Source organism: Lycium barbarum, chromosome 12, assembly GCF_019175385.1.
Source record: "Lycium barbarum isolate Lr01 chromosome 12, ASM1917538v2, whole genome shotgun sequence".
NCBI lineage: Eukaryota > Viridiplantae > Streptophyta > Magnoliopsida > Solanales > Solanaceae > Lycium > Lycium barbarum.
This window is the reverse complement of record NC_083348.1, coordinates 14,135,888-14,148,678: the sequence shown is the minus strand read 5'-3', so window position 1 is coordinate 14,148,678 and position 12,791 is coordinate 14,135,888. Positions and strand designations below refer to the sequence as shown.

At 35.8% G+C, this 12,791-nt stretch overlaps 1 protein-coding gene across 1 annotated transcript; it reads right to left on the bottom strand.

Moving 5' to 3' along the window:
• Window positions 1–10,910: 10,910 nt before the first annotated feature.
• Window positions 10,911–12,157, bottom strand: LOC132624906 (uncharacterized). The gene is made up of 2 exons (XM_060339667.1): window positions 11,932–12,157; window positions 10,911–11,494 (listed from the first exon to the last, which is right to left on the bottom strand). The coding sequence occupies exons 1-2, from the start codon at window positions 12,085–12,087 to the stop codon at window positions 11,156–11,158; spliced, it is 495 nt and encodes a 164-aa protein (XP_060195650.1). The 5' UTR covers window positions 12,088–12,157; the 3' UTR covers window positions 10,911–11,155.
• Between the last annotated feature and the right edge of the window lie 634 nt (window positions 12,158–12,791).

Sequence of the window (12,791 nt, the reverse complement as noted above, 5' to 3'; positions counted from 1 at the left end):
AATTCACTTCAAGTCATCCATACCCATGGTCATAACACACGATTTCATTCATTCATATATAACATCTATCCCATGTTCTTAACATCATTTACAACACTATTATAATCATATCATAGCACGAATCATTACTCAATCCAAACTATTACCCAAAGATGAAACTATTCCTACATTCAAAACCCATTTTCTATATTCTTCTACAATCCAAGTGTTTCAACTTTATAACACCTTAAAAAACATGAAAATACCATAAAACTTACCTTAGATGGTGTGGGAATGAATCTTGAGTGGAAATACTTCACTTGGACCAAACCCTAGTTCTCCTCCAATGGAACTTCTTGTGGTCCTCTAACCCTTGGAAGCTTTCTAACACATAAACACTTGATTCTAGTCTTTGATCTTTGTGTTTTCTTGGACTTGAGTGGAATATGCTTAGAGAAGGGTTTTTGAGCTCTCAACACTTGTAGAAGATGAAAAATGAAGTAAAAGAACCCAAGGCATCTATTTATACAAACATTGAAAATCAGTCCGTCGAGACTTCCACAGACACTTATACGGTCCGTATAACATTGTACGGCCCGTATAAGTGGTCATGCTTCACCAACCAGCCAATCATCTCCCTGTTGGGAGTTATACGGACACCTTATACGGACCGTATAAAGTTATACCGACCGTATAAGTGGTCGTATAACTCCATTTCTATAAAATGGTTTCCGTCGTTTCGTTCGATCTCCAATCCTTATGGAACCTTCTTAACACTTGTATAATACTTCATTAACCATACTGTTATGTCCCGTGTTTTCACATATTTGGAAATCGAGAAAAATGAATAAGATTTGTGTGTTATAAGAAAATATTTTGATTCTAGATAATATGACTATGTTGGTTATGAAACTATTGGTGCTAAGTCATTGGGGAAGGCCGAGGGTAAAAATTGGAATTTCGGAAATTAGTTTCGGGAATTACAAAACGAGAGTTTTTACGAATTGGGCCAAGAAAAATTGAATAAAAAAATTGAGGCCCAAGTGTTAGGGGTGGCCGGCCAAAGGTCAAGGCCCAAGCCCCATTTTAAATGGTCATATGAATTACATGTGACCATTAATCAAGATATATATCATTGTACACTTTTAGAATCTTCAAGAAAAAAATCAAACAAACCTTTGGGAGCAAAAACACCCCCTTCGGCCGAACCCCTTATCCCTCAAAAAAATAATTTTCCTAGCCTTGATTTGATCCTAAAAACCTTATTCTTTTTGTATTAGTAGTAAGTTCAAGACGCTCTCCGACGTGATACAATTAGTTTGGCGAAAGAGCGACGTTTGCGGCAAATCGGAATTTCAAGAATAAGGTATGATTTCTATGTTTTTATGTTATGAAATGGGTATATATGTGGTAGTGATTAAAGTTGCATGAAGATTATGGAATTGTGTTGTGTTGAGCATGGCCGTGTGTGTGTGTGAAGGGTGTGTTTGGCCGTGAGCCATATTGGTGTGGGAGGAGTAGTGAATTTGATCTTGTTTAGTTTGTTCAATGTGTCGTTGCGGCCTTTATGTCGTAAATGAACGTTTAAGGAATTGAATTGGTGTTGGAAAAGGATTTCGGATCATTACGGGAAAGTGTATACCTTTTGTATATTTGCGTATATCATTGTATATCTTTGATACTAAAGACATTAAATGTGGCTTATGGTTGATGTTAATGAATTCAGAATGAAACGATGCAAGTTAGAATGTTCGTCGTGATTTTTGATGTTTTGGATGAAATATGGAAAGTAATGAACTTCGGGAAATTTTGTATATGGTTTGGAACATATTTGGGATGTGATTGAATAATCTTGAATGAGTGAATGAATACAATAATGTGGATATAGATTTGGAATTTTGAAGTTTGAATGAAGAGTTGCCAACTTATGTAATAAGGTAGAATTTTGAAGTTAGAATGGTTTGATTATGGTTTATGTTGTTTGATGATGTTTGGGTTGTTGTTGTTGATATATTTTGAGCCGAGCTAAGTCTCGGGGGTGTTAGATATATAGGGGAAATGCTGCCGAAATTTCGGTAGACAAAAATCAAGTTAATGGGGATTTTAAGCCTAAGAATCTCTAATTGGTAACTTTGACCATTTGCAGATTCTGGACGAAACGGGATTTGATTTTGGGGAAAGCATAAGACGTCTATAAGGTATGTAAAGCTTCCCACTTCTTCGTTTGGCATGTCTTAGTATGTTAGGTGAATATTGAAACCTCCGGAGCATTTCTGCTCCTCGAAACCCGATCTACAAAACGACTACTATTCATTCAATTCAATTGAAGCCTAAAGGCTCTATTTTGGCTAGAATGCAACCAAATGTTCGGAACCTATCGAAATGTGATCGGGTCACTTTGAAATCATTATGTATGATCTTTTGGTCTTTAAATGTTCGTAAATTATGTTCGCCACCTCAATTTGACTCGAGGTGGGCCCGCTAACCCCGAGACGCCCTATTTGTCCTATCGGGCTCTCTTTTTGGATGAACTTCGATATGAGATCTTCGACTTTTAGACTTCCCTCTATGAATTATGTTTTGACTATTATGATATGTTAAGTTTTGTTTTGAGCCATACGTACCACTTTGGAAACATTTTGTGAAATAAACCTTCGTATCAGCTAAGTATTCGATTATTTTGGGTTATGAAATGACTTATGAAATCATTATGTTTTGAAAGGCTATTTTGAAATATGATTTGCATTTGTTTGCTCACGACTCCGCTCGTGCCTCCTTATGACTTCGTTCGCCGGTTCCCGGGCCGGTTATGATTCGTGCGCCCTATGATAATTCGGCCGTATGCTGTGTTACGGTTCCCGAGGCCTCGCCATAGGGTCGGGTTCCGTTTGGAGTTATGCTGTGATATGGCTGGTGATGCGATACGCTCCCATATGTATGTGTTCGGGGATGTAAGGAGATTTGAAACCTCCTGGTGTGATGCTGTGTGTGGCACCAGCGTCGGAGTGGTGACCACGTTCTTGAGCTTTGCATGATTTCGTTGCATTATGTATATGTATATGATTTTGATACGGATTTTGACATACTGATTTGTACTTCCCTTTGATATCCGGTTTGCTTTCAGTTTTAGCCCATATTTCTGTACTCCGTGCTTTACATACTCAGGACATATTTCGTACTGACCCCCTTTCTTCGGGGGGGCTGCGTTTCATGCCCGCAGGTACAGACATTGGTGATCCTCCACTGTAGGCTTCACTCTCTGCTATTTCGGAGTACTCCTTCTTGACTCGGAGTCCACTTTTGGTACAGACTTCTTTTGCTATGTATATATTCTGTACATTTGACTATTTGGGTACGGCGGGGCCCTGTCTCGCCATATGTCTTTGTTTTGAATTCGTAGAGGCCTGTAGTCATAGATGTGGGGCGAGGGTCCTATGTATGTTTGTTTGATTTTGTTTTCTGGTCTTACAGCGGTCAGTTTGCTATGATGGCCCTAAATGGCCCTTATGCTTATATTTGCACTTATGATCGGCGATGTCTATTCCACCGCTCCGTTTGGATTCGATATGACATTTTGATTTGTGCGACCGCTTAAGACATATTTTGATATAACCTATGTTGATATGACTTTTATGAAATTCTGAAATACGTTCGGATTTGGTAAATGAATATGTGATTTGGTCTAGGTACCCAGGTAGGGTGCCAGTCGCGGCCCACGGGGCTGGGTCGTGACACATACAATAGGCTCTATATCAGCCCTTCAAGACATTACCACATAAACATTAGCTCAATCATAGCGGAACCTTTCCAAACACGACTTACATTTCGCTCCCTTCAACAACTAAACTTCACATATTCATAGAACTTCGAAATCTTATTGTATGCACCTCAAGAAATCTAATCCTTCGCTTAACCTCGTAGGGATTTCATAATCACCTTAAGCTCACATTAGCCTATCCACAAAGCAACACATATGGAATTTTTTGAGGTGTAACATATCTTTAATGAGAATGCTCGAATTCCGATATTGTCTGGTGACAACTTTAATGAATGGAAGGAGAAAGTCCTTCTCACTTTAGGGTGCTCGGATTCGGATTTGGTAATCCGTGTGGAAGAACCACCTAAACCCACGGAATCAAGTACACTAGATGCTAAGGCTTATTATGAGCAGTGGGAACGATCTAATCGCTTGAGCTTGATGCTTATAAAGGCTCATATAAGCCAAAGCATTAGGGGTTCCATCCCTAATAGCGATATGGGTTTTCTAACTCTAAGGAAGCCGATGGGAAGTGAACAAAAAGTTTATTCTGGAAATGGGATGCCATCAACTGTGGAAGGCATAGGGACTTATAGGCTTATTTTAAAAGATCGTTTTCAATTAGATTTAGAAAAAACTTTTTATGTTCCATCGTATTCTAGAAATTTAATTTCTCTTTCAAGACTATCAATTGCTGGTTATGATTTCAATTTTCATTATTCTTCAGTTAAACTTTTGAAAGATAATAAAGTTATTGGTTTTGGAAATTTGGATGGAAGATTATTTAAATTTGAGCTAGATCCCATGATTGAATGTAATGTTTTAACTCTGCATGATAAAGAAATTGGCACTAAGAGATGTATTATCAATGAGAACTCATCAAGTCTTTGGCACAAAAGATTGGGACATATCTCAATTGACAGAATCAAAAGGTTAGTTAATGATGGAGTTCTAGAAGCTCTTGATTTTTCTGACTTTGGGACTTGTGTGGACTGCATAAAGGGTAAGCAGACCAACAAATCCACTAAAGGTGCTAAAAGGAGTTCTTAATTGCTTGAGATCATACATACAGATATTTGTGGACCTTTTCCTACCCCTTGCTTGAATGGTGAAAGATATTTTATCTCGTTTATTGATGACTATTCAAGGTACATGTATCTTTATTTTCTGTTTAACAAATCATAAGCACTTGATGCTTTTAAAGTTTACAAAACAGAAGTAGAGAAACAGACAGGAGCTCAGATCAAAATTGTAAGGTCTGACAGGGGTGGAGAATATTATGGTAGGTACACAGATAAGGGACAAGTTAAGGGTCCATTTGCTGAGTTCCTTGAAGTGAAGGTATAATTTCCCAATATACCATGCCAGGAACACCACAACAAAATGGTGTGGCAGAAAGAAGGAACCAGACATTAATGGACATGGTAAGATGCATGATTAGCAGATCAAGTTTACCTTTATCCTTATGGAGTGAAGCCTTAAAAACCGCTGTGTGTATTTTAAATAGGGTTCCATCCAAGGCTGTCCCCAAGACGCCTTTTGAATTATGAAAAGGATGGAAACCTAGTTTAAGCCATTTACACATTTGGGGATGTCCAACTGAGGTGAGGGTTTATAACCCTCATTTGAAAAAGTTGGATGAAAGAACAATAAGTGGTTTCTTTATAGGCTATGCAGTTAACTCTAAAGGATTTAGGTTCTATTGTCCTTCTCATTCTCCTAAAATGGTTGAGGCTAGAAATGCTAAATTTCTTGAGGAACATGAAGTAAGTGGGAGTGGTTCGACTCAAGTGGTGGAATTGTAAGAGATAAGGGAACCACATGTGGTACCTTTATATATTGGGAACTTGAATGTAGTTCAGACAAATTCTCATAAACTGTCTGAAGAGCAACAAGTTCAAGAGCTACCACCACATGAGGAGCCACATGAAGATCAAACCACTTTACCTGAACCCATTGAAGGAGTGTCTGAACCAGTAGGAGTAAGAAAATCCTCAAGAGTTCGCAAGCCAGCAATTTCTAATGACTATGTTGTATACCTCCAAGAGTCTGATCATGATATTGGACTAAAAGATGATCCATGCTCTTTTTCACAAGCCATAAGTAGAGAGAACTCCACACTTTGGTGTGATGCCATGAAAGAAGAGTTAGAATCTATGGCCAAGAGTAAAGTCTGGAATCTCGTTGAATTACCAGAAAGAGTCTCTACTATAGGATCCAAATGGGTTTATAAAACCAAAAGAGATTCATCTGGTAATATTGAACGATATAAAGCCAGACTTGTAGCCAAAGGGTTTCACTCAAAAGAAAGGCATTGATTATCATGAAACCTTCTCTCCAGTTTCAAAGAAGGATTCGTTAAGAATAATCATGACATTAGTAGCTCATTTTAATTTAGAGCTACATCAAATGGATGTGAAAACGACTTTCTTGAATGGAGATCTTGAAGAGGAGGTATACATGCGTCAGCCTGAAGGTTTTTGTGATAAGGATAATAGTCACCTTGTTTTCAAGTTGACTAAATCCATTTATGGACTAAAACAGGCTTCCCGCCAATGGTATATTAAATTTCATAATGTTGTTTCTTCATTTGGATTTACGGAGAACATCATTGATCAGTGTATATACCTTAAGATAAGTGGGAGCAAATATATTTTCCTAGTCCTATATGTGGATGATATTTTACTTGCTAGTAGTGATTTGGGATTGTTGTATGAGACGAAACCGTTTCTTATTCAGAATTTTGAAATGAAGGATATGGGTGAAGCCTCCTATGTCATTGGCATAGAGATTCACAGAGACAGATCTCAAAGATTACTTGGACTATCTCAAAAGGCCTACATTGAAAGAGTTCTGGAAAGATTTGGAATGAAAAATTGTTCACCTATTGCAACACCCATCATTAAAGGTGACAAATTCTCATTGAATCAATGTCCACAAAATGCATTGGAACAAGAGCAAATGAAAGGCATTCCCTATGTTTCGCTTGTTGGGAGTCTTATGTATGCACAGGTCTGTACTAGACCTGATATTGCCTTTGCAGTAGGAATGCTTGGCAGATATCAAAGTAACCCTGGTCTTGATCATTAGAAAGATGGTAAAAAGGTTTTGAGATATTTGCAAGGAACCAAGGATGTTAAGCTCGCATACAAATATTCTGACTCATTGGATGTCATTGGATATTCAGACTCTGATTTGGGTGGATGCAAAGGCTCTGGTAAATCTACTTCTGGATACATTTTCCTTCTTGCTGGAGGCGCTGTATCTTGGAGGAGTGTTAAGCAAACCATTGTTGCAACATCCACAATGGAAGCTGGGTTTATAGCATGCTATGAAGCTACATCACAGGCGTTATGGTTGAAGAATTTCATTTTGGGCCTTAGAGTTGTCGATTCTATAGTAAGGCCATTGAGAATTTTTTGTGATAATTCAGCTGCAATATTCTTTTCAAAGAATAATAAAAGTGGCAGCCGAAGCAAGCACATCGACATAAAGTATTTGATGGTTAGAGACTATGTCAAGAAGCAAGATGTGAGTTTTGAACATGTTAGCACTACTTTGATGATTGTTGATCCTATGACTAAAGGTTTACCAGCTAATGCTTTCAAGGATCATGTAACCCGTATAGGTCTTAGTAACTCGGTTTAGTCTTGCTTTGTTCTCTAACACTTTGTCTAGACAATATCGTTTCTTTGTTATACATGACAACACACATTTTGGTTTTCATGTATTATGTTGTGATCATTGGATCAATAAAGTTGGACTCTAAATGACTTATATTAAGTTTATTCATAAAGATGTTGGACACTTTGTTAGAATATATTATACATCGTAATACATGGAAGGAAGTGTTTGTTTAAAAGCATGACCGCCATGATTTGAGTAGTAATGTGTTCTAGTTGAAGTGATTGTTGCATAACAATTTAGATGAGTGAATCAAGTTTATGGCCATATTATCACTCAAACAATTATCTGATTATAATATGCGGGCCAAGTGGGAGAATGTAAGAATATTGTCTTTTTAATGAGACATTTAATGTGACCCACAATTATGGTAACAAATTATTTACCTTCTCTTCCAAGTAAATAATGAATATAGCAGATAATAATTTTGATTATGCATATTCGGAAGTTTCCTTGATGGGAGGAAACATTTATTAGGTGTCCCTAGGGTAACCATATTTTATGGAGAAGTCCCTAGGGTTAAAGTTATTGCCTAAGAGTCCCTAGCCTATCTATAAATACGTCTGTGACTCCATCAGTCCAGTATTCTGAAAGTGTGATAGGCATAGGCTAGAAGGCTCTAGGGTTTTTTCACTAGTTCTTTCAGAAATACAATTCGGTAGTAAAACAAAGAAGACGATTCTCACACTTGAACAACTATGGCAGAATGTAAGTTCTTATTTAGTTTTCCGCTGTGTTTGGCTCTGTGTAGGCTTAATACCCAGATGGACCCTTAAACTTGGCATGTTTTGTAAGATAGGCATATAAACTTATAAGGTGACCAGATAGACACTTAAACTTACTCAAAGTGTATTTTTCAAGTTTTTCAGTTGTTTTGAAAACAAAAACTATATTTTTCAAACACTCACAATTTTCATGGCCAAACAAGCCCTAAATATATCACAAAATATTTTTTTTTAAATGCAAAAATTAGGCAAACGCATATACATGAGACTATAAATGTGCACTTAAACCAATAAATACTCGCTAATCGCAATTTTGCAGCTTTCAAGTAACTCGGTTTTTTTTTTACACTTGAATAATTAAAAAACAATAACTTTAACCAATAAAAATCCTTAAAAAAAGAAATTTCAAATTAAGAAATTTCTTTTTTTTAAGGATTTTCTTCTCGGCTTTACAGTTTTCTTAATTTGAAATTTCTTTTACACTTGAAATACTGTACTTAGAAATTTCTTTTTTTAAGGATTTTTATTGGTTAAAGTTATTGTTTTTTAATTATTCAAGTGTAAAAAAAAATCCGAGTTAATTGAAAGCTGCAAAATTGCGATTAGCGAGTATTTATTGATTTAAGTGCACATTTATAGTCTCATGTATATGCGTTTGCCTTATTTTTGCATTTTAAAAAAAATATTTTGTAATATATTTAGGGCTTGTTTGGCCATGAAAATTGTGAGTGTTTGAAAAATATAGTTTTTGTTTTCAAAACAACTGAAAAATTTGAAAAATACACTTTGAGTAAGTTTAAGTGTCTATCTGGTCACCTTATAAGTTTATATGTCTATCTTACAAAACATGTCAAGTTTAAGGGTCCATCTAGGTATTAAGTCGCTCTGTGTATGTGTTAGAAATACAACATAATAACCATTGTTCTTCAAACTTGAGTTTGGAATATGGATTTGGTGCGGGAAACTGAAATTTATTGTTTGTTTCTTACTAAGATCGACTGGAAGATAATTTTTTGAGCTTAAACATGGAGAATATCACTGTTAATATCTAAGAAGAAATTTTAGAAACAACCATGGATGCGTTTTGAATTTTTTTTAGAAGAATAACATATAAAGGTGTTGTGATTAGATTTGCAGAAGTTGGAGATATTTCTTAAAGCAAAATCGGAGGGTCTATTGAAGCCAGAGGCGGATGTAGGATTTGAAGTTTATGGGTTCTCAACTAGCAGTGTCTGTTGTTATTGGGTTCTCAATTCAAATTTCTTGTATATTTGAGGGGTTTCATATTATAAATAAAAGGTTCGGATAAAAGTTGTGGGTTCCCACGAACACATACCCAATGGTGTGGATCCGCCCCTGATTTGAAGGTGGTGACAAATAGCTTCTGAACACCACCTTGTGGTCAACTAAAGCATAAATCTCCATACAAAAAATTGAATGATCTCTGATCTTTAAAACTTTTCTTCACATGGTTTGATATGCAATTTATCTATTCAAAGTTTTTCCTTCATCTATCAATCGAAGCTAGTGTATTGGTAAAAGCTATTTTTAGAAATAAATATTTTTTACCGCACCAGCTTAACTATACAATATAATGGAAGGATGATGCAAGATTTGGAAGTCAAACACGGTTTTGCGCAAATGGAAAGCAAATTAACGAGACTTGCTTCTGCATAAATGAGAATATTTGCATTTCAAATCCAATCAAGAGTCCATTTACATTAGGTAAAGTTCTTCTAAAAAGACATAAAAAAACAGAAACAAAAAGAAGAAAAGAAAGGGCTAGTGGTCTCAACACACGGATGCTTCAGAGATTTCAAGTGCAACTACATGATTCTAATTGTGGAACTTGGGATGCGCTGCGCCGCCAGAACATTTGCTGATAAGGGAAAGAATTTAAAATTCATTTCACATAATCATGAACAACTTGGAAAGTATCTCAGAGTTGAAATCTATACACACAGCCCCCGCTTATGAATCCTCACCAGAGTCATAACTCTTGAAATTGTTTGACAAGAAATTAGCAGACAAACTTAGTAGGCGTCTGGCCATAGAAACCAAAAAAAAAAATCACTTTTTTTTTGAAATTTTAGAGTTGGAGTTTTGTTTGACTATAGTTTTTCAAATTCCGGAGTACAACTTCAAGTTGTATTTGAAATTTTCATGACCAAACGCTGATTCCGAAAAAAATAGAAAAAAAAATCGGAAAAAAATGAATAATTCTTATGGCTAAACGGACCCTTAGTATTTCATGAATCCAAGAACAAAAGCTTTTCTTATTCATTGTTAATAAAGCTTAAGCCTAATTCTCCCTAATCTTAAAAAAGGGTCATTCACTTCTTGAAAAAAGAAACTTTAGAATGAGTCTTTTAATCAAAACATCATTGTAAGCTGCCCCAGCCAACTAACATATGCCAGAAGAATGCAGATTTCAAGGGATCAAACAGATAAATATAATCAAACATTCTTATTATGCCTTACGGTAAAATAAATTGATTCAACAGCATTGTAAACCTCAATTACAGTAGTTAAAAATTACATGAAGTAAACAAACAATGCAGGCCACCTTTTTATTTTTATTTTTTTTCCAAGAAAGAAGTCAAAACAGGAACCTTAGATAAAGCAAGGTAACAAAACACATGTCGTTAGATTAATTATCATAAAACATGTGGCTTGTATATCTACTCATGATAATGTCCAGGAGAAATAAGAGTTGATAGAAATCTCTATGCACATGTACAACATTTAAAATGGAGTTGCAACAAACAAAACCTTCATGAGAAACGAGGCTGCCATAACATTTGGTAGACCATAAGTTCAAAAGATTAATACTTCTAGTAATTAGTCATAAAGAGAAGTTAAAGATTCATGATTACACGAGTAGTTTATCAAAAACACAATGTAAGCCAACATTCCTCTTATCGTGAGACCATAAACTCCTTGTTATCTAGTGATGGAAGGCTAACTCCTGGAAGATAATCACAGAATTAGCGGAGGATCTTGGGCAACCTCATAGTTTCTCGGACAATCTAGATAAAAATGGGGAAATACAGTCCGTTGAACATGCCTTGCACTTTACTGTCTTTGATATGATAATGAACTTCTCCAAAACCGTTGCAGCCCTTAATAAAAATTCTGAAAGTCTGAAAAGCTTATCAAAGCCCCACTTGCAATGATCCTTCAAACACATGCCCCAGTCGCCACGAACCATCAGAAACTCATTGAAGGAGATGACAAGCTTAACTTTCTTCAGGTTGGGAAACACAAAGATAGGTATCCAACTCTCGAAATCAATATTATCTCCTTTGGCCAAATAACTTAACTCAAAGTGGCATAGGGAATTATCTGCCTGGTAAGACAGGAGATAGAGAATATAATCAGTTACCAAATGCAGGTCAGCCTAATGATATTGCATAATTCGACAAGAAATTATTCATAACAGAAGTTTCTAGCACGGAAAAATTTCAGAACCAACGAATCTTAATGTTACTTGGAAAAAGATTATGACCGTTGTTCCTATCATAAAGATTCATGGCGCAGGTAACCGAATCAAAGTGTGAGTGCAACAATCTTTTTTTTTTTTTTTGTTTCGTTTCAGAGCTCATTTGTCACAAAGAAAGCAGTAACACCAACGATATTAATGTGCAGCTTTACAGTGACATAAGCAAAGCTTCTTACAGATAATAAAGGATATATTTGCATTATCCTCCAGCAATTCCGGGGAGGGAGGGGATTAAAACTTCATAAATGATCAGATGTAAAAAGAAAAGAGTTCCAAGAAGTTACAGCAGTATTTGCCGTGTCTATGTTGAGTATCTCAACATGAGATGACGCTCGCAAAAGGCCAGCTACTCCATACAGATTAAACTTTTTGAGATGCAACTCTAGTGTTAGATATTTGCATTTCAATTCTGGAATCAGCACCCCTTTGAACTCCATCATGCACAGGACCTGGTACGATACTCCCAATGAAACTAGTAAATAATGGAGAAAGGTATAACAAAAACCGAGAGCTACATGACAAGAATCATGGTTTCTGGATGTATTTTTTGCTAGCATATTAAAATGTTGACAAAAGGATTGCAAAAATTCACAAAAGGGCAATCCAGTTGGCTCAGTGAAAATTGTGCAAAGGTTACTGATTACTTTTACTCGTCCACAATTCTAAAAATAAATTTTCACTTTTACTAATTATTTTTAGCATTTTCTAGAGAAAAATATTTCTTTTTTCCTGTTTTACTCATCATTAATTACTAATTTCAAATCATTTTTTCAAATTGATTAAAATTATACACCAATTAATATGGATATGATGATAAATTATGAACTTTATTTATTATTTCATAAGGAGTGTGCAAAGTTCACAGTGAACAAGTAAAAATGAATATAGGGAGTATAATGTTTACATTCTACAACTGTCCAATAAGAGAAAATAATGACTTTTAAGTTAGAAACAAACCTCAGTGAACCAAGTTCCGAGTGTTAGCTCATTTGCATATATTAACTTTTGAAGATAATCTTGGACGAGAGTCCTAAAAGCTTGATGATAATGACCACAACTATCTTCCTCTTCATCGACATCTTCACCATGATCAGCCCGGATGTCTTTGATACACTTAATGCTGAAAGTGAGGCAGACATTAACC